Here is a 27,973-nt window from a genome sequence, read left to right on the forward strand (position 1 = left end):
TCCATACATCACTATTGGGAAATATATCACTACATTGTGATATATTACCAGCTAAATATTGTTGTACGGATAAATACTGAAGTACGGATAATGTCCTGGTAACGGCTACTACTTAGATATCTAAAATTGATCCATTTTTTACTTACTTTTAACATATTGTTACAACTGTTATTTTATAGTACAGAGCAACAGGGGCAGCCAGGAATCATGAGATAAGTGATGAACAGTTTTTCCCATATCACGGTTTTTTACCTAGCATATACATTGTGATTTGTGATATATCACCATGTCAAATATTATGAAACCGTTATCACAGTGTGGACTTCAAAGCGATTTTGGATGATGTAGCAATGTCAGGATGAATTTCTATGTTACTAAAACACACCAAAGACACGGCAGTTTCTTGTTCAGTTTCTCTCTCTGAGCCCAGAGAGGGTTTCCACTTTTTAGTTTCCTGCTTCCTTAAAGTTCACAGTAAGCATGAAGTCCAGTTGCCAGATTCCTGCAACTTTACAGTTCTTCAGTTCTTTTATTCAGTCTCTCCTGCTGCATCTCCACATCTCTACCTCCTTTCCCCCCTCATTCATAGACAGCACTACGTGCTGAGCAGCACAGCAATGAGATAAGGAAGATCACGAGCAATTGCAGCTGCATCTTAATTTAAAAAATGACTGCCCAGCTTATGCAGAACAACACTTTCCTCAATGTAGCTCACCAGTAATGCAAAGCAGGGTGCTTTTAAGGGCTTCCCATGAAGCCTTAAGCCCTGGAGATACATGGCACTCTTTATCATGCTTACCTTCCCCCACCCTGACCAACCTCTTATAATGTTTCCTCCCTCCAAGTTATTTTTGCTACCCTGCTCCACTTTATGCAGTGCCAGAGTCATTCTTATTTTCTCCCCTAGCCCAAAGACGCAAGTGGCTGCACTATGCAGGTTATGGACTGAGCTATGCATGCATGAGAACCAAGCACGGATCCGGAACAAACAGCTGTTGCAGGACTTTGCTGAAGTGGAGGCCCAGTTGGCGGATCTGTCGGCCAAGATAGATGCATTGAGGAAGAGGGAGAGGAGGAAGAGAAGCGATTTAGCCAAGGTAGCCAAGAAAAACGGGCAAGGGGGTTGCTTGAAATCAGGCGCACAGGAGAAGAATCCCCATCAATTGCTAGCAGTGGGTTTCCTCTGCGTAATGTTGCTATATTGCAAGGGCAGAATTAGCAATTCTCATGCATTCAACATCTTGAGAGGCAGACATTTAATAGTCCCAATTTCCCCCCCAGCATGCAGATGCAGTGACGGGAAGAGATCTGCCTATTGAATTCTTAGGTTTTGGAATTATAGGGTGCAACATATAACTAACAGGCGATATTCATAAGATAGTAGGGATGGCTGCTAATCTAAGGTAGCTTTTTAAAAGAAACTGGATCAAGGTGCAGTATGTCAACGGCCAAAATGAAACCTCCATGCAGCACAGGAAGGAGTAACCTGTTGCCCTGTAGATGTTGCTGACTATTTCCCATTGGCTTGGGCTGATACTCCTCATCCTCCCTGCATGGGGATAGTAAGCTGTCGCTGTTGGATCCTAGACAAAGAGGACTTTTGCCATCATAAGAGCATGAGAACCTGGCTGCTGGATCAGGCCAAAGGCCCATCTAATCCAGCATCTTGTGGCCAGCCAGATGCCCATCACAGGAAACCCGCAAGCCGGACCTGAGCGAAACAGGTGGCCTAGAAACATCCTTTTGAAGGACCCACCTGGGTCACTATTAACCTTCCGAGCTAGATTCATGCTCCCATGATGGAGAAAACAAATGGTTGATCCAAAATTCTAATCTCTCCTCACCTGCCAAGAGTTAAACTAAGGGGTGCTGGTGGATAAAATTGGGGATGGAGAAATTGGCACCCCCAGATGATCCAAAGCTACTTTTTATTTCAGAGCGACTATGAAGAATCCCTTCCGCATCTGAGCAGAGGCCTTCAGAAGCCACATGGGTCTGATGTGAGACAGGTAAACTAACTCAGGTGGCTGTTGTGAACTATATAATCCGCTGTGCCAAAACCCAATGAATAATATTATTTTGAAGTGAAATTTCATATGCATTTAGGAATGGGCAAATTGTGCCCCAGCACTGCCCCCGCCAAATAAGTTTCAGGCCTGTCTCCTTGCATCTAAAAGGGGTCCCATTCAAATCTGAAATTTGCTGACTTTTTACATTTCTGAAATAATTTCTGCAAAAAAAGCAAAAAAAATAGTATTTATGTTTCATTTTTGTTCACCACTGGGGAATTCTCTAAAGGTAGAGCAGTTTATAAATTCAGGAATAAATATTTGTCATCCAGATTCTAGTTCTGAAGTTTGAGGTATAGCATCCACTTTCTGATGCTGACGGTTGCCTATTAGCTTTTTGCTGTGGGCTCTTTAAGATACATTTAGAAATAATTAAACCTTGTTTTATTTCAAACCACCAGCAAACATAAGGAAATAACCATTTGAAGAGTGAATATTTGAAATATTTCCCATTCTGGCTCCCACGTGCCTTTCTTTCACTCTTTGCATCCCAGGAACTGCTGGCAAGACCCCACTCTGCTAACTGGAATGGGCAGCTCCCTTTTGAAATCAGACGCCAGAGAGAACAGTTGCCATTTCACCCCTTTGAAACGGTGCCATCCTGGGCCCCAGAAACTTATGGGAGACTCTCGTCAGGTTTCGGGGAGCACAGGAAGAGCTGGGGCCATTCCGTGGTCCATCCTTTCCCCTCCATAACACTCAGCTCCCAAACTTCCAGAGATCATCGCAGTCAGGCCTGGTCTTCCTCACGGTCTCCATGGCAACCCCAGAAGGATGAGGAAGTCTTGATATCTCCTGGCCAAGGTGGATCCTTTTCTCTGTCCTCCCAACCTTGGACAATCCCTAGAGAGGCCACCATGTTGAGGAGAGACCTTTCCCAGGAACGGCAGAGGACTAGCATAGTCCAGGGGCCAGAGGACCATCCTACCAAAAGTCCTGCTGCCAGCACCACCATCACAAGGGAGGTCCCGAGGGAAGAAAGCAGCAGCAGTGGATGCTCCAGGGAGGAGCTGAACAACATGTCGGTGAGGTGGAACGGGCGCAGCCTGGCCTACAGCCCACAAGGAAGGTCACAGGCTACGATGCTTTTTAGGGACACAACAGGTAAGGATGCTGGCATCAGCTTTCTTCTATCTCTTGACAACACCCAGGAAATTCTGGGGAACATAATTCTGCCCCTCAGAGAAAGTACTTTGCACTTGCTCAGAAGTCCGCTCATCTTTTATTTCTTGCCTGTGTGCTCAGAGTCTCAAGACTCGATTTCAAGTTAAAGCCCTGTCACCAGGTCAGCTGTAAAACTTAAACCTATTTTCCCTCTTTCTCTCACCAGCTTCTTGGGGTCAGCATGGACCACTGGGGATGAGCTCAGGTGGCAGTGGCTTGGACACAGCTGAGACAGATTTGGAGCACTGGGTGGCTGAAAGTGCCTCCAAGGCATTGCTGAGGCAACAAGGGATGCAGCTGAAACAGTGCCAGGATGCTCCCACAACAGTTCAAAGTGAAGATTTGTCACAGGTGCCCCCAAACAGGTATTCTTACCACCACCCTGGAATCTCAGCCATCCGTGGTTCTTCACCAGGACAGTTGTCAGGAGAAACTCAATAACTTGCTCTCCTTGGCATTTCTTGGAAGGAGCCTATGAACCTGAGCCCGTTGCCCTTGACCTCACAACCTCACCCCTCCTTCTGTTTCCAGATTTCCAGGATTGCTGCAAGAGGATGAGACAGCGATAATCCATAAGCCCAGCAAGTTTTTGGGACAAGAGGAAATATTGGTCCAGGGTGGGCAGGAGGATGGAAACCTTGGGGAAAAGGTGGAACGGGAAAAGGGAAGAGGTGGTGGCAGTGAGGTGGGCGAAGCTGCAGGAGGTCTGGATTTGGGGTGGGATAAAATGTCCGGGGACCATGGGTCTCCAGGGGAAACAGCAGCTCAGGATGAAGAGGAGTCCCTGGAAAGTGGTAGAGCTGAAGTACTGGAGCCTAGGCAGGGAGAACAGGAGGGTGGGATTCATGTGGTGGGTGAGAGCAGGACAGGGGAAGGAAACAACACACCAGGATCTTCGGGGGAAACTCAAAATGTGCAAGAAAACAGGGAGGCAACTGCAGGGCTGGAAGCTCAGGTGGAAGCAGTGAAGTTGGATATGGGAGATGGAAATGGCCAGGGAAGAAGTTGGAGTGAGGATGAGGAGGAAGGAGGAACCAGCAAAAATTATGGTGAGCCAGACAGGGCTGGAGGAAGCGGTGAAGAGCAGGGAGGCCCAGAGAGAGGCACGGAAAGCCAGGAGGGAGCCAGGAGCCCAGAAGAGGATGTAGCCAGCATCAATACTGGTCCAGAGCAGTTCCCTGTGGAACCCAGGATCTGCAGCACATCGGAGCAGTAAGTTCTCAGTGTTCCAGTGGGGTGGAAGGTGGGCAGAACCCTTCTCCCCTATCCTGCGTGGGGAGATGGACCCCCCCTTCCCCATCACTGTTCTTCTTTCTTCTCTTTGAGGGATGACGGCAGCAGCTGCCAGACCTCCAGTCTGCAGAATGGGCAACCCCTGGGGGTCAAGCTCATGGAGGAAGGTAAGCACAGCGCTGGCTGAACGTATGGTGACATTTCCACTGCACTTTTTCTGAGTGTCTTCTGCGATGTGTCATTAATGTAGTGGTGGATCAGTGGTGGATTTATACTGAACTGTCCGCATGTCATTCTGCTTTATTCGTTGTTCCGTGATGCTTTCTCAATCTTCTTGTCATCAGGAGGGGCACTCTTGTGTTATAACACAAAAAAGTGGGACAAAAAAATCCACCCCAGGATTGTGAAAAGCTGCAGGATTTCAGTAGGAAGCTATGGGACATGCCCTGTTTAGAAACAAAGCAGTATGTCCATTGGTCCATCTAGCTCAGTGTTGTCTGCTCTGACTGGCAGAGGCTCTCCAGAGTTTCAGTCTTTCCTGGAACTACTTCTTGGAGATGGAACCTGTGAAGGACTGAACCTGTGGTTTTCTGCATGAAAGAGAGCATCTGCTCTGGCCAAGGTGTGATGGACCTCCATCTAAAAATAATGTAAGATTCCAGTCATCATTGTAGGGTTGATTCAAACAGAAAAGCAGGAAGCTTTCTTATGACAAGCCAGACCCATGCTCCATCTAGCCTAGTATACTATACATTGACTGGCAGTGACTCTCCAGGGTTTCGATCAAAGGTCTTTCCCAGCCTTCCTTGGAGATGATAGGACTGGACCTGGGAGCTTCTCTGTGCATAGCATGTGCTCTAGCGCTGTGATCTACAGCCCCCCAAATTAGAATTGCACCCAAGGACATTATAAAAAGGATCCTAAAGTGCAGCAGACAGAGATTAATTGATAATAAGAAATCAGCCACCTGGTCTCAAAACTTCATTAACAAGGAGAGTTCCACTGTGGGGGCACCACAGTTGGAAAAGGCCATGGTAGCCATTCATCTCTCATCCAACACAACGGGATTTGGATTGGGGGCACTGAACTGAATAAATGGAATCTCGTTTGGGAGGAAGTGTCCACTGAGGTGTCTTGGAGCCAGATCATTTAAGGTTCTAGGCAGTGTTTCCCAAACTTGGGTCTCCAGCTTTTTTTGGACTACAACTCCCATCATCCCTAGCTAGCAATACCAGTGGTCAGGGATGGTGGGAATTGTAGTCTGGAAACAGCCAGAGACCCATGTTTGGGAAACACTGTTCTAGAGGTCCAATGCAACAGTTTAAACCAGTCTTCCGTAACCTGTTGCTCTCCACATGCATAGGACTACAACTCCCATCAGCCCCATGAGATGTCCATGGAGAGCAGTGGGTTGGGGGAGGCTGGTTTAAATTCTGCCCAGGAAGTCCTTTTAACAAAGCGGCAACTGAGAATCTGGCAACCAAGATGGAGTACTTTCCCATGTCAGGTGATACCCCTCACCATCTTCCCCCTTGTTCCTGTCAAATTCCTCCTAGTTCACATGTATTTATCGAATGCAGGAACAGAATCCATTTGTGAAGGAGAAGAGGAGGAGGAGGAGGAAGTGGAAGAGAGTGAAGCTGATACAGATATTGAAGCTGCCTTGGCTCCTTTCTCCAAAAAGCCAAAATCAAGGTGGGGCCTCATATTCTCCTCCTTTATCTACACCCCATCCTATCTTAAGGAACATGAACACTGGAAGCTGTCTTAGACAGAATCAGACCATTGGTTCATCTAGCTCAGTAACGTCTAGATCAAGGTTTTCCACACTTGGGTCTCCAGCTGCTTTGGGACTAGAAGTCCCATCATCCCTGAGATCCTGCTAACTAGGGGTGATGGGAGCTGTAGTCCAAAAACAGCTGGAGACCCAAGTTTGGGAAAAACCTGGTCTAGATGGCTTGCCAGGGTTTCAGGGAAGGAATTGTCCCAGTTGTGCCTGGAGACATCAGGGATTGAACCTGGGACCTTCTGCACGCAAAGTGGGTGCTGTGCCACTGAGCTACAGCCCTTCTCCATGAAGCAATCATAGATTGCCACAGGCAACTTCCCATTTATGGACATTTGAGGCACAAGCACATCCCTGCAAACCTGGAAGGGGCATGGAAAGTGGCAAAAATGGCCCTAAAGGAGTGTGAAAATGGCGTCTAGCAATCCCATGAGCCATTGAACCAACCTATGAGGTCTGTGGAGTTTTGGAGTTTGAACAAGGAAGTTTGGAGGGAGCGATTGTGACAGAGTTTGGTGGAGTTTTGGTTTTTTTAAAGGGCTTTTCAAGGGTTTCCAGAGGTTTAGAGCATATTTGCGGGGGTTTTCAATGGGGTTCCCAATATACACAATTTCCCTTCAATGTGTGGTGCCTTGGAACGTAACTCCTGCGCAAATGAGGAGTTGCCTGTACTTCATTCTATATGCATCATGTGTCTGCCTCCTATCAATTTAATTGGATGCCTGAGTAGCCAGTACTGGCCTATGTGGACAAATAGTCTGACCCTGGGATAAGGCAGCTCCTCAGGTTCCTAAATAGCACCTGGAGGTCTATTCCTCTCCAAGGAAGTCCATCTAAACATCTTTGCAAGAGAACTGGACTTATTAACTCTGCCCACATCCCTCACCATGTCCTTAGAAGATGCTTGTCTCCTCTTACATGGATGGCTTTTCCTAAGCCGAAAACCACCAGCTATTTGTGCCTTTCTTGATAAGGAAGATGATTCATCCTCCTGATGAATTTTCATCTTTCTTCCCTCGCTTTGTCATCAGATCCTCCATTGCCTCAAATACCAATTATCCCATGATAACAAGGCGCCATCTAGTGGCTCCAAGACAATGCTCTTATGAGTCACTTGCTTGTGAGGAAGACCCACTGAACCTAGTGGACCTTGGAGTTATGCAGTTCCAATATCCATGCCAGTGGCGTAGCGTGGGGGGTGCAAGGGGGGCCGGCCGCACCGGGCGCAACATCTGGGGGTTAGGGTTAGGGGGCGCAAATCCACGGGTTAGGGGGCGCAAATTACTTGCCTTGCCCCGGGTGCTGACAACCCACGCTACACCACTGATCCATGCAGTCTCTCTCACAATGCTAGAAACCAAGGCCAGCTGAATGTTGGAAGATGCTGGGCAGGCAAAAGGACAGCTGGACATATAAGGGCCCCATTACCTTCAGGAGCTTAGGGCCTCATCAAACCTAAATCCAGCCCAGCCTCCAACATTACTCCAATGAAAATAGGGACGTACTAAGGAAAAGCGGGATATTCTAGGATCAAATCAGAAACCAGGACGACTGGAAAACAGGGACACTTGGAGGGTCTGCAAATACAACCCACTGAAAGAAACAAAACAGGAGTAGGTTATTCCCTCTGACTGCAGTAACAGAGGGGTTGTGAGCTATATAGAACCTGGAATCCTAGCCAGGTCAGCTTGGAAGTGCAAAGAGGGGCAAGGGTGGGGTGGGGTGGAGGAGAAGCACAGTGTGGGACACAACTCTGGTATTGCAGCGAAGCCTGTTTGGGGCATTTCTGCATTTGGATCCCCACTTTTCAGTATCTGATTTTTTTTCTCCACAGGGATCAGCAGAGTGAGGCAGATATTCAAAGGCTCCAAGGTGAGAGGAAATTTCTTGGGCACAGAGAAATGGCAGCCTAAACTGAATCTCTCAGGATAATAACCATGCCACTCCAGACAACCTGTCTATTGATAGTTCATTCCGATACGTTTTGCACACATTTAGTGGGGAACTTATACAACATCCACTGTTTATTGAATGTTCATTCTGATTTATTTGTTGGGAGGTTATATGACATTGTGCCAAACAAATGTTGTCAAACACTTTCCAGTTCATTTTCCTTCCACTTTACTCATCACAAAAAGTCTGGGAGGTGTTTTTTTGTGTTTTTCTTCCAAGCAGATTTGTTGCACCAAATACACTTTAATTGCACAACCTGAGGAGGCCTCCAGGCTGTTGCTATTTTGTGGGAATGATTCGAGCACATACTGGAAATGTTGTTTTCCCTGATCAGAGTGGATTGAAATGTTTTGTCACCATAGTGCAACAACACTTTTTTCAAAAAAAGAAAAAGAAAGAATAGATTTTTGTAGTTAGGAAAGCATTGGGGAAATGCAATGGAAAGTAGGGAATGTACAAATGATTAAAAGGAAGATGTGTAAACACTCTGCAAATGAATCAGAATGAATGTTCAATAAAGACTGGGCGTAAGCTGCATGCGCACTAACCTGTTTGTAGCACAAAAATGTAGTTTTTCCTCAATCTGTAATAATTCATGCTTGTCCTCAACATGCTCCTTTCAATCTAGATTGATTTTAGATGTCCACAAGGGTGGGTTCAGTTTCCTGAGAAATGTATTATAATCTCCGCCCTCCCCACACCCTAATTATGTTATCCATGCCTTTTCCTTGCTGCACATGCCTAGGTAAATGAAGAAGAAAGAGGAGATTGCAATCTTGATATACACCCACCCTCAATGTATTTGGGCAGTTGTGGATACAAACTGTCCCTATCCATTGCCTACATTTGTTTTCATATATTTTCAAATGGACACCCTGTGGGATAATGCAGAATCAATCTGTAAGCAGCTTTCATTGCTAGAGTGGAACCAGTTTCTCAAGATGCACTTTTAAGGATCAAAAAAATATGCAGTAGATCTAGATTATGTGTAGAGTATGTATGTGGGTGGGTGGGGGAACGACTCAGTCTCAACAGATTCTAGAATAAAATGCCATGTGTATGCAACCATAGTTCTAATTGCTCGCACAAGCTTTGGGTTGAATCTTGTATTCAGTGGAGGAACACTGAATTTGCCAGTATGCAATAGAAGCCCACTCTTCCAAATAGTGATAGTCTGGAATTGGCCCCGGGATACAAACAGGGAAGGACTAAAAGTCAGTGGTAGAATCTAGGCTCTGCATAAAGAAGGTCCAGGTTCAATTGCTGGCATCTCGAGCTAAAAGAGTACAACCAAACTGCGGGAAAAATAGTGATCTGTGTGTTGCTAGGAGACTGCATATTTCTGCAGAGCAGGGGTGAGGAACTTCTAGCCTTCCAGATGTTGCTGGTCTCCTGTGCCCTTCAGCTTCAGCTAGCATAGTCAGGGATTATAGGAGCAGTAGTCCAGCAACATATGGAGGGCTGTAGGTTCCCCAATGCTCTGCAAAAGTAGGGAATATACTGAAATACACTGTAGGAGACGCTTCAATCCATGGCCATACCCTTTTCTCTCCACAGATCTCTGGGCTGACGCAGAGGAAACAAGCAAAGATGACAGCTTGCATGATAAAGACGACTTTTATGACTGAAGTGAGGAGGGCAGAAAAAACAAGATAGAAAAATAATAGTAATAGCCCAAGAGTTCAGCTCCCTGCACCATAAGAACGGATGAACAGTCCTGTTGGATGAGTTCATCTAGTCCGTTTCCCAGTGAAATGATATATAATGAATTGAAAAATATGTTCAAAATAACTTTTATATAAAAAATCCTAGCAGCTTTTCTTTTGGGAATTATAGGGACAGAACTACCTAAATTGTATAGAAATTTATGTATGCTACTACAGCGGCAAGAATGTTACCAGTACTTGCCCCAAAATGGAAAGAAGCAGAAGTCCCAGCAAAGGAAGAATGGATACAAAAACTTAGGGAATATGCAGAAATGGCGAAACTTACCAGAAGAATTAGAAATCAAGATAATAAACTTTTTGTAAAAGAATGGAAATGGTTTATTGAATATTTACAGATAAATTGTAAACAGGTTGAAACATTAGCAGGATTATTGTAATAACCCGCAGTTTTATAAGAGTGTATATTTACTTTAGATAATTAAATGAGTAAATTAAATGAATTTGGATATGCAGAAGGTATGAAAAAAATTAATTTAAGGAACTGCAGAAAGAGGGGGAATTAAGTAAAAATCTGAAATGTTAAATGGATTGGAAAATTAATGAAATGTATACATTTGAAAAGTATAAATAAAAAACTAAAAAAGGGCTCATTTAGTCCAGCCTCCTGTTTTCACAGTTTTTGCTTTTATTTAATACTTATTGACAAAAAACAATGCAAATATATATATAACTGGTCAGTATCAAAAACATTTGTTCTAGGTACAATGCTTAAGTTCTCTTCATTAGTGGACCCTGGAAACATCTGTAAAAAGTTGCATGTCTCTGTACCCCTCAAGAGGCAAACAATATTCCCGTCACCACATATAAAAAACAAAGTCAGAAGCGAAGAAGATGAATTCAGATGTTTCAGTCTTTCCCCCCAAATCTGTATGTAAACTGTGGATGGATGTCTCTGAAAATTAGTCATATCTATATAAGTAATAAAGCTAATTCCCAAATGGCACAAAAAGTCTGGTGACCTTTTATTATGCTGATTTGGCAAGTGGTTTTCTCTATTATCGCTGTGTTCCATAAATAATTCCAGCATAACTCAGTAGCAGGAATCTCAAGCCCCGTGGGCTGAATGTGACCCATTTAGCCTCTCCCTCAAGCCTCTCAGAACTCTCCCCTCACCAAACCCTGCACCGGTCCTGCTATGCACACCTGTAATGGTTCTAGGGGGTTGCTCGTGCGTAAGTTGGCGCCACACCTGGCTGGGTTACCTGGGTGAACCCTTTCTGTCCGGACAGCCACCCATCCGTGGCTGTCTCAATTGCTGGCAGAATCCGTCAGTGGGCGTTTCTTGAACTTCTTCCAGCAAAGAAGTTATTTGACGCCTAGTCTCCGCCTACTCTCCCTGCGCGGAAGCCTTATGCGCAGGGAGGGTGTGGGCAGCGGAGGACCCGTGCTCTCCCCACTGGTCTCCTGTGAGGAGTCCTGGAGCCTTCTCTCCGATTCCCCCATCTGCCCCCCTCCTCTACTGGTGCTACGCTGATTTCCTTCCCCAGCGGATGGGCTGCCTCTCTCCCTACTGGGACCCTCTCCGGCATCCCTCTGGAGCCTTCCCTCCGCCTCTGGCTCCGATGGCAGTTCCCTGACAACACCCAAGTACTTTTGTCTGGCTAAAATGTGTCCTTGAGTTATGATAATGCCTCTTGCTTTTTCTGGATCAGGGATAGAGAGGGGTGTGTGAGTAGGGGTAGAACTAGCCTTCTGGTACAAAAGTAAAATTTCTATTCACTGTTCTGCCAACTTTTGCCTTCCACCATTGGAATGCGGCCCCCAGAGGGTTACTCAGAAAAGAATGTGGCCCTCAGAATGAAAACATGGTCACCGTGCCACCTGTTATGTAGGCAAAACCAGTGCTTTTTTTCTAAAAATAAAATGTTTAGGGGTATTCTCATTTTTCTACTCATAGTGTAGGGAAGGTCTTACAATAGTGAAATCCTGCCCCTCAATGAGGCCAAACTTAGATTCACAAAATGTTTAGGGATATGCCTACCCCTGTGTAGCTCCAGAAAAAAAATCACTGGGCAAAACTAATGGTTATGTAGGCATAATGGCACTTTCGGTGCACAAAATCAGCAGGCTTGGGGAAACTGCAGGATTTACAAGAGTACGAAAACACATTAGAAAAATAATAATCTTAAGGGGACAAAAGTCCCGCAAACAGCCCAATGAGGACTGAGCATAGTCAGTGGCCGTGGAAAGCTGGCTGGCTGTAGAAAGAGAAGAACAAGAGACCCTAGAAGAGAGTTGGCAGGAATGGAATAGAAAAGGGCATTGCTGGCTAGAACCCTGAATAGGAGTGGCCCATGCTGCAACATTTTATTGTATATCCCTTAGTTTGAACCTAGAAGCCATTGCCCTCCTTTGTGGAAGTGGAAGTTTCCTATAGAAATCAATGGAGAAATTCAAGATTTTGATGTAGCTTTGTGACTTAGCATGTCCACCCTCAAACAAATGGCAGCCGCAAAGAATGAATTTCATGCTTTTTCTGACTCTGGCCTTATTTTCCGTAAAAAAAAAGGGATAACGTAGAAAAACCTTTTCATCATTTTAATAATAGCCTTACCAATGCAAGTTCAGAATGCTGTCCCTTTGTTTCAGGATGGAAGGTTGAGGCTGAGGGTGTATTATACTTCCAGCAGGGGTTGTGGGTCAGGCTGAGGCTGAGAGGGTAGCTTCCAATAACCTTATGTTGTCATCTAGTGCTGTTAGACCCATTCTCCACATTGTAGTTGTGGAATTCTCTCTTGCCAAGCACAATTTTTTTTTTGGGGGGGGGGGGGGGTTATGTGCTGAAGACTTTACCCTGGCCTTTGACACCTGATATTTTAGGATCTGTCTCGTTATGTTGATTGTAGTGTGGTTTAGCTGTTTTTTATGCTGTATTTTTAAAGTTGTGAAGGGTGGTTGAGAAAACGAATACATAAGAAATAATAATAATAATTGGTGGCCTGAGACAGCAGCGTACAGCAACCCCACTGTCACTGTTAAGTTGTGGGTGAACATATCAGACGCAGTGGCGTAGCGTGGGTTGTCAGCACCCGGGGCAAGGCAAGTAATTTGAACCCATGGATTTTAGCACTCGGGCAGAGAGCTGCGAGTGCGAGCGCGCTCCCCAGAGGTTGCACCCGGTGCGGCCGGCCCCCCCTGCACCCCCCACGCCACGGCACTGATCAGACGACATAGCGATTCTTCAAACAGCTCTTGTTTACTCACAGGCCAGAACAGAACTGCACTGAAGGGTTCAGCCAGCCTGCTTATAGAGAGCTCCACTAGAACGCAACAGTAACCATTTTTTGTAACTATCCAATCACTGAACATCACTTTCAATTCCTTATTTGCATATGTGGACCTGAGTGAAAACTATCTACAGTATCCCCCTGCTGGCCCAGGGTGAGAACTTCAGTACATAACAGTCACCCCACTCCTCTTACAGGGTTTTGGGGAGGCAGTGATGAGAGAGATAGTAGTTTAGGACAGCCCTGCAGTGTGGTCCACAGCAGATCAGAAGAAGAGCTGAGGCTGATTTGTTGGATTGCCAGGCAAAAAAAATCCCTCATATGAAAACCCCTTGAGAAGATTGCAAAAAACAACAACAATCCATATATCCCCTCCTGGAACTTCTCCAGGGTAAACCCAGTACAGTACTGGATTGCATGTAGAAGTCATGCATGTCATTGACTTGCATGAAGCTGAACTGAGTTTTATATATCTCTGCTCATCTATCCATCTACCTAACGAACTAACTAACTAACTATATTAAGTGGAGCTTACTTCTGAGTAATATTACATCTTTTGCTCCTTTTTTGGCGGGACAAGAGGGACGCATTTGCTGCCATGCCTAATCGCAGTTGCGTTAAAATCTCAACTGATTTCCACGAGTAACTATTTCCTCCTCTGACACTTGCAAGTCGAATTGTGCGCCTCTCTAATTTCTTAGCTCTGTGCTGAGGACTGCGGTTGCTATGGGGACGGACGCCATTTTGGGCAGCTTGGTGGCGAGGGAAGGGGGGGAAGGAGAAGCGTTCCCAGAATTCAGCGCGCCTTTGACCTCCATGACCCAAGATGGCTGCGCCCAGGGCCGCGGAGGAGACGCTTTGAGTGAGTGGAAGGTAAGAGGGGTCAGTGGCTAAAAAGATGCGGGGAGGTTGAACTTGGGGTGACCACCGGGGAGAGTGAGCCTGGAAGTTGCCTTAGACCGTTCGCCCATGTAGTCTAGCGTTGTCTGCACTGACTGGCAGCGGCTCTGCAGGGATTGGAGCTTCTGCATGCAGAGACTGTGCTTTGCCACTGAGTTATGGCGCTTCCCCCATGAGCAAATTTAGGGGTTTAAATAGACATGCAGCTGAAGCCACACCAGACTTTTAAAACACTGTGACAGCCCTTTAAGAGTCATGGGATCTGGAGTCACCAAAGAGTGCTGAGAGTTGTTGGAAAGCCTCTGTTCCCCTCGTAGGGCTACAGTTGCAGAGTTCCCTGGGAATAAGAATTGATGGTTAAATACTATATAGAAGGAGTGCATTCCCAGCTGCACTTTAGCCCATGTTTGTGAAGCAGAAGCTGGTTGTTGCTTAATGCAACCTTAATGCAAAGAGGTTACTTTTCTAAATGTGGTATCACTAGAATGATTTCTCACCCCTGACCTTCAGCCTTTCCCTTCCTGAAACTGAGCCAAGACCCCCACGTCCCATAATTCCTCCTAAAAAGTACCCTATTCCTTCAGCTATATTTTCGGAAAATATATCTAGCAGATTCCCAAAGCCCAGCTGCAGCGCTGATCTCTCCTGATGTCCTCTTTGGGCTCCAGGAAGGGTCTCCTCGTGAGCCATGAGGACTCATGAGCTATCTCCTGCAATTTTCAGGTTAGAATGTCACAGGCTAGCCAGTTGCACATAAGTGGGGGGAGGGGACTTGTAGTCAGTGTTAGAAATTCAGGTGTATAAGCTAGGTGCCAAATGACACCTTAAACCTAGGTTACGGTTGCCACAACAGAATGTCTGTTCGCCAGGGTGTTGGACGAGATGACTCCTGGGGTCCCTTCTAATACTATGATTCTATGATCTCGATTAAATTGCTGCACTGTAGCTTGCTCTTGCAACGATTCACTTGTCCTGGTATGCAAGAAGGAGAAACACACACAGTGGAAATGGAAATAGAAATTAACTAAGGATTAAGGCAGAGGTTTACAAACTGTGGTTGCCAACCTGGCGCCCAGAAGTCTCCATGGAGTCGTAATTGGATCTGCACCAGTAGCAAAATGCGCCTGGCGCCTGGGGAATTTTGATCAATGCCTGTGGTTGGATTTCCATTGTAGCAATAGGCTCCAATAGGCTCTGGCTCCACCTCCTGTTGGCCTGCTTTCTGCCCTATCAGTCACAAGGGACACCAGCTACCCCAACTTGTCATTGCATTTCTTCCAGTTTGGGTTAAAGATTACTGATGCTTTAGAGCAGTGGTTCCCAACCCTTTTTTTGGCCATGCCCCACCTAAGCATCTCTAAAATCCTGATGCCCTCCCCACTGTGGCATATAATTCTTGTTATTCAAAAAGTGAACTCCTGTTCACATGTAGGAAGCCTAAAAGGCCATTCACTGTTAATAACTCATTCTTGATTTGCCCCCCTTAAAAATCAAATTGCCCCCCCTGTGGTCCGTGTGCCCCATGTTGGGAACCACGGCTTTAGAGTATTGATTCTTATGTGCTGGTTTTTAGATTATTTCGTCTTTCCCCAGCTTGGAGTCTTCCAGATTTCTGTGGGTATAGGACGGTATACAAATTTAATAAATAATAATAAGAAATAATAACAATTCCCATAATTCCTGACCTTGGGTCATTCCGACTGGGGCTAATGGAAGTTGTAGTCCAAAACATTTGGAGGGCATCAGGTTGGGGAAGATTATCTTTTCCTGAGTTGTATATAGTTTTAAGCCATTGTTACTTCTCCTTAGTTGTGAAATTGATGTGCTTTTGATTTTATATGTGGTTTTTTGTAATCTGTCCACAGATGACATTGTCTAGAAATCTTTTTAATAATATTAAATTTGACTTTTTCTAATTCAGATCTAGCCAGAACTTGAATTACGATGTCGAAGATATCTCGTGCTGCTTCTAAAGCAGTACAAAAGGTGGACCCTGGAAATTTGATCCGGTCGATCATCCGAGCTGGGCAGGCTGTTCCTGGACCACCCTTAGGACCTATCCTTGGGCAGGTATGCATGGGAGAGGGTTAGGAGGAATGGAGGTCTAGCAGAATTGAAGTGTGAGGCTAGATAACTGAGGGAGTTTCATTTGTGAGCGGGCCACAGTTTGGGACATAAATTGGCTCCTTTTAAAAAACAATCGTTTTTGCTTTTTTCTTCTCTGCCTTTGATTAAAATCACTGGTATTGATCATAGTGAAAATAATGAAGGTGTAGCTAACTGGCTGGAAGGTGGCAATTGAGTGCTTGGGCTTGGATCAACTGAGCAGTTATACTGTTTGGCTTGGAAACCCATTCCCTAGTCCTTTGATTGCATGAACTTGTTGGGATTATTCTGAACCTTCTCCCCCCCCCCCATCTTCCCCCCCCCATCTGTACCATGGCAGTGAGGTATATATGTATACGCGCACAAAATTAGTAGCTAAGTCTTGAAACGCTGGGCAATGTGTTCTGGAGGCCCTGCTGTTAAACCCCAGATGTGTGTAGAAGTTGATTGCCCTTGTTCACTGGTAAGAGTGGGCAGGGGGGAAGAACACTCTCGACATGCTTAGAGGCACTCTCTTCTTTATTGCTTCACGTTCTGGAGCTGAACCCCCAACTCAGATACAATCCTTATCCAATCGTAAGCAAAATAGAGTGAATCACAGCCACGTAGTTTGGTTAGTCATTTTGCTAAGCTGCTTTTCTTAGGATAAGGGACATGGAAGTGGTGATTTCCTTTAAGAAACTGTTTTGGCAATTTTGAGAATAGAAGATAGAAATGAAGCTGGCTGCAAGAGCGAAAAAACTTTCCCACTCCCTCGGCTGGATAGTGTCTCCCAGACCTCCTTTGTAGTACGAAGAAGCACATGTTGCGAGATTTGATTTCTAAGGACACATGTGACAAAACTTAACTCTGCTGTTTCTGAGCTTATGGGGGGCAGATCAATTACTGTAACAAAATTAGGAACCCAAGACATAAGAGCAGAGCCTAGTTCTTCTGTGCCCATTATGCTCAGGTGACTGAAGGTGCTTCCAGATGTGGATAATTTAGCAGCAGCTGATCATTTCCATTCTGCTTTAACCCAGAACCTGAACAGCATCTAATTCCAGACTTCTAGAATCCAAACAAAATACTGTAGTCCAAGCGAGCAGTCCTTGTATCCCAGTCCCATATATTATGAAGGAAGCCATTTTTACTGGGGCCATGGTGTGTGTATTGGGTCGGGGGGGGGAGTTAAATATTCCCACCCCACCATTAGCTGCACTCTCCTACAGCAAAGGAGGGGAGTGGGGACTGATACAAAGGCAACAATATTTGGAGAGGGAGGAGCTAAAGTGACGGCAGTGATTCTTAGACAGGAGAGGCAGACCATAGAGAAGGACATTTCTCAAGCACAATCTGTACAGGGCATCATTGACTTGTCTAGGCTGCAACAGCTGGGTTATCTACACCTGAGAAAATAGTGTGTAGCATCCATTTTTATGTTTAAATGGGATTTTCTGAGCTGGGGTGGAGGGGAGGAAGTTGAATAGGGAAAACATGAGATGAGGTTGTTTTGATTGTGTAGATGCCCTGCAAAAAGTGTATCAATGAAGTGTGACTTTCTCACAGCAAATGACCGCTATAGAGGCAGCCTCCCCCTATGAAGGTTCTGTTGTTACACCCTTGCAGATACACCCAGTGCCCTTTTGGCCCTCTGTTCCCAGTGAGGGCACCCAAGAGAAAAGTGAGGCTGTTTGCCAGACAGCATCACAGAAAAGGTATCTCACAGTCCGCCCCAGACAGACTTGAGCTGTATGTGCTGACCTGTTCTGAGTCCTCTGGAAGTGGAGGGACCAGTGGCGGCTGGTGGCGCTCTTGGGGAGAGTTGAGTAGTGTGCCTGCAGTGCTCTGACCCTTGGCTTTTAAGGTGGCAATGTCTGTGGAGCTGGTGGCTGGTGGTTTGGACGCAGCAGTGGAACTGTTCTTCTGTAGCCTGCGGCTGTCTGTAGGAGACTTCAGCCACTGCTTGTGGTGGTTCACCTGGGCTGTGTCCGTAGGGCATGCCAGCCGTGGCCTGAGCACACTTGCAAACCCTGTCAGGTGTCAGGTGCCCATGGTGTGTTTCATCTGTGTTTCTACGGAGCTGCTCATCCGTTGGCTGAGTATGTCCAAGGCCCCAGCTGCCTCGGATGTGGCTGTGGCCTGTTTCCCTTCTGCCCCGAGTGCTTCTGTGGTGCTGGAGGGCAGCGCAGCACTTTAGCGCAATGGCCAAGAAGTTCTTCCCCATGAAGATGGAGGAGATGCGCTGGTCATGGCAGAGGAGCAACAGCCCCCCGCGGATGAAGATGGTGGCCACATTGACGCTGGCCAGACTCAGGAGCGGGTAGAGAGCGCCAGGGCGAGGGCCCTGCACCCCCAGCTCATTTAGCGAGACGCAAGGGAGAATCAGCAGGAGGCCATAGCAGTAGAAGAAGGTCAGGCCCTCAGCCCACAGGGGGAGCACCCGCCGCTGCGGCTCCCACAGGCTGGCCTGAATCTCCAGCACATCCAGCAGGTCCAACACCACCCAAAAGAGGCGCCCGCGCAGTTCGTCTTTCTTCCGGAAGCTGGCGGAGGCCTGGGCCACCAGCTCAGTGGCTCCAAGGACAGTGTAAAGGGCAGGGATGCAGATGGAGAGCAGGAGGGTCAGGGTGCGCCGGGCCAGCGGGTCAGGCGCCCGCCCCTCGGTTGCGTAGTGCTGGTAGACGAAGTAGAGCTTGATCTCCAGCGCGAAGGCAAAAAGAAACCACAGCACCATGGCGTAGCCTCGCTGGGCCGGCCTCACCTCGCTGCCTACCCACATGGTCGCGTAGCGCAGCACAAGCAAAAAGAAGAGGTCCCCAGCCAGGGCAAGGGCGCCGACTCCCAGGCGCCGGGCTCCTGTGCTCTGCTCCACCAGGTAGACATCCATCGCCCCCATGGTGCAGACGATGACCACAGCTGCCACGCAGGTGTGTGGGATGTTGGGGGCCTGCTGCTCCATGGTGCCTTTTGGGGGTGGAGAAAGAGGAGAGCATACAATGAAGGAAATTAAGAAGGAAGGTTGGGGGGCATTTTCTGAGGATCTTGCTTTCCCATCTGAAAGAGGTGAGAAAGAAAGAGCTCTGGAACATTGGAAACTGTCTTGTAATGAGTCAGACCCTGTGATCCCATCTAGCTGGTACTGCGTGCACTGACTGGCAGTGGCATTCCAGCGTTTCAGACAGGATTCTCTCCCAGCCCTGCCTGGAGAAGCTGGGGATCAATCCTGGGACCTTTTGCATGCAAAGGAAACTGAGCTTCAACGCTTCCAAATCTATGCATTTAATCAAATAAATAGGGGAGTGGGGAACCTTGGTTATGGCCTATTTTTAATTAATTAATTAAATTTCTATTTTTATTTTTAGTTTGCCCATCAGTAAATATTTGCTTGGTGGCATATAAGCAAAACAATGCTAAAAAGAAAAAAGGAAAATAACACAGTTAAAAATGAACAGCAGTTATGTTACGACAGAGATAGCGTAAAAAAGGTCAAACTGGAAAAAAAACTATTAAACTATTAAAAAGCCTCTAGGTGAATAAAAAAAAAGGTATTTGCAACTACTGAAAAGGCTATAGAGGAGGCATACATGGGAAGAGGCAAGTCTTCTAGGGATGTGTAGGTAAAACCAGTGTCATCAGGGGTTGCAGGGGCCTTCTGGCTTGAGTGTCACGGCCAGTCTGGGGCTGTGGGTGGTTGCTGAAGCCTATTCACATGAGCTGCAAAGAACAGCAATGGGGGTAGAGGGGCATATAAATAAACTTGCCTTGCTCCACTTACTTTGTGGCTCGTGCCAGCCTGTAGAAAAGGTCACTCTTGCTTCTGCACAGTTGAACTGCCTAGTTGGGGGTGCCTTCTTCATGCCCTGTCAGTATCCATTGTCGGAAGGCTGAAGCAACCACCTTTGTCTTAAAACGCCGGATTGCTGATCCCATCTGATCACTGGAAACTCCATGACTGTGGACTTCGAAGCCTGGGGGTGGGGTTGGGGAACCTGCAAAGACCCATTGGTTTAAAACCTCCAATCACTTCTTCCCTGGTCAGTTCTCCTGAAAGCCCACCTCTTCTTTTGCTTCATCCCAAACCAGACCTAAGAGATTTGGACTTTGAACCAGGAAGCCCCTCCTTCAAAACACGTCTGGACCATGAACTTCCTAGGCGGCCTTAGCAAAGCCCCTCTCAGTCTCCCCACCACCACCGGTCTGCAATATGAGGATAAGAATGCAGGCCTACTTTTCAGGGTTGTTGCGAGGATTAAATGCAACCAGGCAATGCGTGTAAAGCCCTTTGGGTATTCTTTAAAAATCTATATAATATCAGTTATGCCTCCCCCTGCTCCTCTGGAGGTCTCCCTGCAATCATTAACACCTTTACGCCATCAGGTAAAAACTTCTCCCTTCTCCCAGGCATTTGATGGGTTATGAAGATTTTGCTGTCTATTTATGGTATGCGTTTTGCTGCTGTTTTATTGGTCTGTTTTATAGGTTGTTGTAATTGCACTGTAATGCATTGTTCTTTTTTATTTTATGGTTAATGTATGTTATGTATGTCTTCAAGTTTTTGCAAGTGGCTTGGATAGTCTTTCTGTGGCAATCAGCCAGTACGAATTCAGAAACACATTAAACACTAACAAATTTATGATTGCATTAACTTTCATGGACTGGAGTTTGTGAAAACCTTTGCTGTAATAAATTTTTTGGGTCTCTTAAGGTGCCACAATACTTGTTGGTTTTGCTGCAACAGGCTGACACTGTCTCTTTGACTAGCATTAGGTACAACATGTTAATTCTGCATTAGTGTAAAGGTGTGGGGGTTTTTAGTCCTGAATCTACTGCTAATCAATTTTACTGGATCATCCCAAGTTTTAATGTTATCAGTGAAACAGGCAAATTCCGCTCCACCAACTTTCCGCTGCACATGAGTCACAGTTTTTAAAAACCTCAGCTCACCTTTCTTTTAGCCATCTCTTTTTTCAAACTAAAAAGCCTCAAATGTTGTAACATTTCCTCCTAGCGCAGTTGCTGTCCAGCTCCCTGATCATTTTTGTTGCCCTTGTTTTCTGCACCTTTCCCAGCTCTGCATTATCCCTTTTTGTTCCCCGTGTGGCTGCACCATGGATTTCTGTAAAGGCATTGCAGTGCAATCAGTCTTACTTCCAGCCCTTTCCCTAATACAGTAATCACAGCCGTGGGACTTGCCTCTTTCAGTACTGGCATGAAGCATTATTTATGAATTAATATTGATAATGAACCCTTCCTTAACTTTATTGTCACTTGGATGCCCGCATGGAGATTTTGTGCTGAGCACATCCAACGGGCTTAAATTTGAACCAGCAGTCAAGCTGGCTGAAGTTGCAGTTAAGGAGAGGCTGCCCCTGCCCATGTGCAGAGTATGCATTTAGACATCTAGGACAAGAGTGGGGGAGCATTTCCAGGTCAGAGTGCATAGCATCCAGACAGCTTGAGCACCCTGCCCCACAAATCTTCCCCACAGGGTTACAGCCACCACATAGATCCTCACAGCACACTAATGACTCAGTATGGACAGTTTTATGCTAACTCTGGACCAGCGCAGCAGTGGAGCAACAGAAGTGGATGCACAAAAACTAGACCTCTTTAGACAAACTTATGCACTACAACCCCAAGATCTCATTCTGGGTCAGTTCAGACACAGTTCCCTGTCCATTCCTCCCGCCCCCCAGCAATCCCCACAAAACTGAGACATTCCTCCCTCCCACCCCTGAATTACAAATCCTCAGCCTTCTTGAAAGGACGAGGCACTGGGATTTGGGACCCCCTCTGCCTGCTCAACTTGCTCAAACCAAGGTTTTCAGGAGCATGAAGGATGTAGGAAGAGGCTTCAGAACAAGCAGAAGCCAAGGCCTGCATGGAGGCACCATTTGCCCAGTGAGGAGAGAGAGAGCTGCTCTGTACATCCTCAGAGGCACTCTTTCTGCTGCTCATATATCCTCAGGCGCATACCAGACAGGACTGGGAGGGAATGCAGTCTTCCCCAGTTGTGAGTGAAATTCCCCCACCCAAGGAGTTGGGAACCACTTTGTGTACACAGATAACAGGGAGGTATCCTGATTCTTGGGTTTTTATTAGACGGGGGAGCCTTGTAGAAAGTGTGCATGTGTGCCTGTTTTCGTGTGTCTGTTTGTGCATTATGCAGGAGGGGGTGTTGAGGGGAGGGACCTACGTATTTGCTGGACAAGTGCATGGGAGCTCGCTCTCTCTCTCTCTCTCTCTCTCTCTCTCTCCCCCCCCCCCCGTGTGTGTGTGTGTGTGTGTGTGTGTGTGTCTGCTTGATTCTGTCCCTGTTCAGCCATCCTGTTTTTGCCGCTGGGAGGGAGGCTGGGCTCTTGAGTCCTTGCCATTCACATCCTCCCCCTCCCCCTCCTCAGCTCTACAGTTGCTCCTTGTGCCAAACGCAACGCACACAGGATATCCTGGTTCGGCCCCCTCCCCACTGCTCGCGGTTGGGGGTGGGGGATCTCTGGTGCATCCTCCCCTCCTCCCTTCTTCCAATACCTGCAGGGATCCGGCAGTGTGTGATTCTACCTACCTCTCCCGATGTGCTCAGAGCAAGGCAGAGACAGGGTGAGGCGGTGTGTTCTCCCTCAAGGAGGAGGAGGAGGAGGATCCCTGTGTGTGCGTCTCCCCCCCCCCCCCCCCCCCGCCTGCTCTTGGACGGAGGATTTAAACACACACGTACACACAAAACTCCCTCGTTTCGCCTTCGCCGTCATTCAGTTTTTCTTGCCCATTCAAAGGGCCAGGGCTGTGGGACTGTTTCCAAGTGGTTTTCATTTGAGCCTTCATTCAAGTCTGGCACAGTTGAAGTAACCGTTGAGGGGGGGAGTGCCTCTGAGCATATGCTGAGTGCCTTTTCGGTCCCAGGGGCAGGTGACTCACTCAGCCGCAGGTCTGGGTGTGCTCAGCACCCGGGCAGGAGGAAGCCACTTGAGAAAAAGCCCCCTCACCCCTCCAACTTTGCCACCTTGAGTGGCATAGATGTGTAAGAAATGACTCTGTCCATCCAGGATTAAAGGAGGCAGCTGGTTCCAAACCAGAAGGGTTAATTATCATCCAGGCAGCTTGAGACTCAGCACCACTCTTTAGAAATAGACTGCTGTGCTGCACCTCTTTTCTGGAGCAGCGCTGGAGCAGAAAGGAGCCTACTGTAGATAGGTGAAATTTGCATTTCCTCCCCCTCCACTCTCTTTTGCCTCTGAGCCTGCCCACTATTGGCCACATGGTCCCTGGAAGCATTCCCTTGGGCTGAACAAGGGATTCCTCCACCATCACCCCCACTGTTACCTCCCCCACCAAGCTTAGACAGGGCAGCTGTAGGAGAGTTTGCCCCTTCTGGGGAAAGGCTTGGGAGCTGAGTCCTGAAATCCTTCTAGCACCCAGAGAAAGAAAGATTAGGTAGAGACACAATAGCAGGCTTCAAATAGCTAAAGGGCTGTCGCTCACAAGATGGGGCAGACTTGATTCTGGTCCAGACAGCAGGATTAGAAGCAATGGGTTGCAGCGGGGGGGGGGGGGGTGCCAGGGAGCAGATTTCAGCTACATGTGATACAGCCTATTCAGTAGTGGAACAGGCCACCTGGGGACATGGTGGGCACTTACTTTCCAGGAAGCGGATTGCCTTCTCCCAGGAATGCTGTGGTTGCATCCTGAATTCTTCCTGATCCTGCAAAGTGTTGAACTAGCTGCCCTCTGAATTTCCTTCTAAATCTCACTTTGCGTGATTCCTGTCTCTTGTCCCCCTCCAGAGAGGCATCTCCATTGGGCAATTCTGCAAGGATTTCAATGAGCGCACAAAGGACATCAAGGAAGGGATCCCTCTGCCCACACGCATCATTGTACGGGTGAGAAGAACATAATTTACCTATTTATGTAGAGGCAGGGCTGGAAACATCTTGCAGGCGGACGTCTGTCTTGAACATTGAGTGCCTGTGCCCCAGAGTTCAAATACTTCTGTGTTCAGCTTGCTCTGGAGGATCCCAGGTTGTGTGCCAACCACTTTTGACGTCTTACACAGAGCCAGATCCTTGGCCCATGTTGTATACAGTGACTGGTGGTAGCTCTCTTGAGACATCTGCTGTACCACTGAGTTACTAATAATAATGGATGTGCTAGTCCAGAACATCTGGAGGGCCCCACGCCTGGTTTGCACCTCATTTTTGTGTTTGCGCCTTTGCCAGAGATCTTAAGGCATGGCTGACTTAACTCTCTTCCCTTTTCCCTGTACTCCTTTTTGCAGCCTGACCGATCGTACGAGCTTCAGATAAACAAGCCAACAGCTACATATTTTCTGTTGTCAGCGGCTGGCCTAGAAAAGGGAGCAACAAATCCTGGTGAGAGACACAACCAGGGAGGGAAGCTGATGGGGAGGGAGAGGTTCCAGGGGCAAAGCGCTGGGCGAGAACGGCAGAAAGGAGCACCAGAGCTGGGGGGGACACGGGACCAGCAGCCCGCGTCCTGGCAATGTTGTCACCAGTGGCTTCTTGGTTGGGATTGGTTTTCCCACCTGTTTGTCAGGGCTCAAATCACTTAAGTACAGTGGAACCTTGCTTCCTGAATGCCTTAGTCGCTGAACAAATCAGCTCCCTAATGCTGCAAACCAGGAACTGAGTGGCGCTGTGGGTTAAACCACAGAGCCTAGTGTTATGTACTGAAATTCTCACCCTGGGCCAGCAAGGGGATACTGTAGATAGTTTTCACTCAGGTACACATATGCTAATAAGGGATCGAAAGTGACGTTCAGTGATTGGATAGTTACAGAAAACGGTTACTGTTGCGTTCTAGTGGAGCTCTATATAAGCAGGCTGGCTGAACCCTTCGGTTCAGTTCTGTTCTGGCCTGTGAATAAACAAGAGCTGTTTGAAGAATCGCTGTGTCATTTGATATGTTCACCCACAACTTAACACCTAGGACTTGCCAATCAGAAGGTCGGCGGTTCGAATCGCCGTGACGGGGTGAGCTCCCGTTGCTCGGTCCCTGCTCCTGCCAACCTAGCAGTTTGAAAGCATGTCTAAGTGCAAGTAGATAAATAGTTACTGCTCCGGCGGGAAGGTAAATGGCGTTTCTGTGCGCTGCTCTGGTTCGCCAGAAGCGGCTTAGTCATGCTGGCCACATGACCCGGAAGCTGTACACCGGCTCTCTCAGCCAATAAAGCAAGATGAGCACCGCAACCCCAGAGTTGGCCACGACTGGACCTAATGGTCAGGGGTACCTTTACCTTTACCTTTACTTTTACATGCCCCACATTAGAACAGGTTCAAAATTGTGTTGGGGGGAAGCATAAGCCTTGGAGTTTGACTATTTTGAGTTCAAATGAATTTTTTTCCTCTCTCATGTGCATGATAATGCACATGGCTAAAAATGTTGGGAGTTTTGAGGTGTGCTGGGATTTCCCCCTCTTGGGCTTTGGTAGCAAACCTCCAACTGGCTCTTCCTGGCTTTAAGACCCTCTCTATGCTGTGCTGCAGGGCATGAGGTGGCAGGAATGGTGACCTTGAAGCACTTGTACGAAATTGCCCTGGTGAAGTCTCAGGACCCGAACTTCATGCTCCGCAACACGCCACTCGAGAAGGTCGTCCTGTCGCTCATGGGGACTGCCCGGTCGCTGGGCATCAAGGTGGTGAAAGAGTAAGTGACTGGTGCCCATGGGAATCAGTGGCTGAAGAGCACAAACCTTGGGAAGAATCCACAAGGCAGCAGACAAGCAGACTCTGGTTGCAGTTTGCATACAACGATAAACCAGGCTTCTCAGTTTATTGAATGAGCAGGGGGCTGGTCCATGTTATCTTCCCAATTTGCCCCACCCTTGGGGCAGGCAGGAGTAGGAAACCGGGAAGCCTCAGCTTCCTGCTCTGCCCAAAAGAGGGGTCATAGGTTCTTGCTTCCTTAACAGCTTGGAACCAGTTTACTTAAGGGATCTCACCACCACCCCAGTTGGATCACTTTGATCTGCAGAACTTGCAGTTTGACTAAAGCCACACCATCCCAGTCCACATTTGCAGGGATTTGACCCTTTAGTGTGGCAGCACATTTGCTGTGGAGCTCTGTGCCTATTGACATCAGGCGGTTGCTCTCACTATATTGTTTTGTTGTTGCTCTATTCATAACTCACCTTTTCTCCAAGGACATGGTCCTCGTCCTCCCAGTTTTATCCCCACAACAACCCTGTGAGGTAGGACAGCTGCTGCAAACATTTTCCAGCAAGCCCACCCAGGCATTTTGCTTAGCTACCTCTATTTGTTTCAAAAGGTTTTATTGATTTCATCTGTGTTTGGGTGACGATGGTTTTTGTGCCTATTTATTTTTCTTTTCGTTTGTGGATTTTGGCCCCTTTTGAGCTACAGTGGGAGAGCTCTCTGATTGATCGGTTGACCAATCTTCTAAACAAATAGCAAGCCAACAACAAATGGTGGCTTCAGATGGGCTGGTGCTTATTCAGAAAGTATGGATCACAGTCATGTGTTAATGTAGCCTCTGCTTCCTGGCCTGTTTTTTTTTTGGGGGGGGGTGTTTAGGCGGTGGTGGGAAGAGATATTGTGGGGGGAAACAATAACTGAAATTTGGTGACCCTCGATGCCATCATAAGGAGAGGCTGTTGGTGGGAACCAGGATACAACAGGCAGCCAAAGTAACTTGCCAGGTGGGATGGAGTTTCCTGGCAGGTGGGTCACTGTTGCTTGCCCAGGAGGGGCGAGGCAGCAGAGAGGTGGACATTGCACTGACCTCCCTGCTGCTTCATCCTTCTCCCTCCCTGTAAGCAACAGTGACCTTCCACCCAGGAAGCTGGTCGAGCAGCCCTGCCCCACCTGGTGAGCCCCACCTGAGCAGCAAACCCTGTGAAGCAGCAGAGAAAGGTGTGGGGCAGAACTGGAAACGGGTCAGATAGGCTTGACGTGAAGCAAGGGGGTGCAATTCTCTTTCCTCTTCCCCCTCCTCCAGACTCCATGCAGAGGAATATGCTGCTTTCCTAAAGGAGCGCGAAGAGTTATTGGCAGCTCAGGCCGAAGCAAAGGAAGCTGAACTGGCAGCTGCAAAGAAGAAATGAGCACCACTTCCCTCCATTTGGGCACACTGAGATTTAGATCCCCAGAATGCTTGGAGTGCGAATGGCGCCGGCTTCTCACTTGTCCCATCTGCTATGCACTGTCTGCCCAGTGACTGGTTTGGTGATGCCTTGCTGAAGAAGACAGGGAGGAAGGCGAGAGGGTCAGGGCTGGTCTGACTCTGGAACTCCCACTGTAATTATTGTCAGTCCCTTTTCAGTAAATGATATCTTTTTTAAAAAAAAAAATCTCACAATTTTCCTCTGTGTCTTCGAATGTCTGTGCTGTGTTTATCTTTCCTCTCCCTAAATCTTTTAAAAAGTTATTTAACAAGACCTTTTTCCTGCTTAATCACCAAAAACTCTGAGTAAATACACACTCATTAAAAATAATGAATCTAAGTTCATTTGAAAAACACAAATAAACTTGGAAGATGGAAGGAAACAAGTTGACCTAAAATTTATCAAGAAACGAATCGGAGCAAAAGTCTAAAACAAATATACATAATAAAATAAAACCACATTCTAAAGTTAAAAATCTCGGCGAGCTTGCCTACACAAAAGAGTTTTTAGCAGGTGTTGAAAACAATATAGCAAAAGCGCCTTCCTAATATCAGTTGGCAGGGAGTTCCAGAGAGCAGGTGCTGTCATAGTGAGGAGCTGATTCCTTGCAGTTGGGGAACGAAAATTACATGGCACTTGCAGAAGCGCCAGTTTCACAGGTTGAGATGGTTACGTGGACACATATAACTTAT

The 27,973-nt window shown here is 47.2% G+C and overlaps 3 protein-coding genes across 8 annotated transcripts; 2 read left to right on the plus strand and 1 right to left on the minus strand.

Moving 5' to 3' along the window:
• The first annotated feature begins 889 nt into the window (after positions 1-889).
• Positions 890-9,928, plus strand: LOC309330976 (uncharacterized protein). 2 transcript variants are annotated; one of them, XM_081842930.1, is made up of 9 exons: positions 890-1,097; positions 1,938-2,009; positions 2,564-3,173; positions 3,400-3,598; positions 3,765-4,445; positions 4,560-4,633; positions 6,023-6,161; positions 8,087-8,124; positions 9,763-9,928. In XM_081842930.1, exons 1-9 carry the CDS (start codon positions 957-959, stop codon positions 9,831-9,833), a joined length of 2,025 nt encoding a protein of 674 aa, XP_081699056.1. In that variant the 5' UTR covers positions 890-956; the 3' UTR covers positions 9,834-9,928. The 2 variants fall into 2 exon arrangements, with proteins under 2 accessions (XP_081699056.1, XP_081699057.1); XM_081842931.1 differs by having other exon boundaries at positions 6,047-6,161.
• Positions 9,929-13,873: 3,945 nt separating this feature from the next.
• Positions 13,874-27,467, plus strand: MRPL11 (mitochondrial ribosomal protein L11). Of its 2 annotated transcripts, none has more exons than XM_081843035.1 (6): positions 13,874-14,032; positions 15,981-16,129; positions 23,926-24,021; positions 24,417-24,510; positions 25,645-25,804; positions 27,116-27,467. In XM_081843035.1, exons 2-6 carry the CDS (start codon positions 16,004-16,006, stop codon positions 27,219-27,221), a joined length of 582 nt encoding a protein of 193 aa, XP_081699161.1. In that variant the 5' UTR covers positions 13,874-14,032; positions 15,981-16,003; the 3' UTR covers positions 27,222-27,467. The 2 variants fall into 2 exon arrangements, with proteins under 2 accessions (XP_081699161.1, XP_081699162.1); XM_081843036.1 differs by having other exon boundaries at positions 13,933-14,021.
• LOC309330998 (transmembrane protein 121-like) lies at positions 16,667-23,918 on the minus strand. 4 transcript variants are annotated; one of them, XM_081842987.1, is made up of 3 exons: positions 22,710-23,918; positions 19,732-19,861; positions 16,667-19,111 (listed from the first exon to the last, which is right to left on the minus strand). In XM_081842987.1, exon 3 carries the CDS (start codon positions 19,104-19,106, stop codon positions 17,868-17,870), a length of 1,239 nt encoding a protein of 412 aa, XP_081699113.1. In that variant the 5' UTR covers positions 19,107-19,111; positions 19,732-19,861; positions 22,710-23,918; the 3' UTR covers positions 16,667-17,867. The 4 variants fall into 4 exon arrangements, with proteins under 4 accessions (XP_081699113.1, XP_081699111.1, XP_081699110.1 ...); XM_081842985.1 differs by lacking the exon at positions 19,732-19,861 and adding an exon at positions 19,923-20,344; XM_081842984.1 differs by lacking the exons at positions 19,732-19,861; positions 22,710-23,918 and adding an exon at positions 19,923-22,313.
• Positions 27,468-27,973: the final 506 nt, after the last annotated feature.

This window comes from Podarcis erhardii, assembly GCF_964252035.2.
Source record: "Podarcis erhardii genome assembly, chromosome: 15".
In the NCBI taxonomy this organism is placed as follows: domain Eukaryota; kingdom Metazoa; phylum Chordata; class Lepidosauria; order Squamata; family Lacertidae; genus Podarcis; species Podarcis erhardii.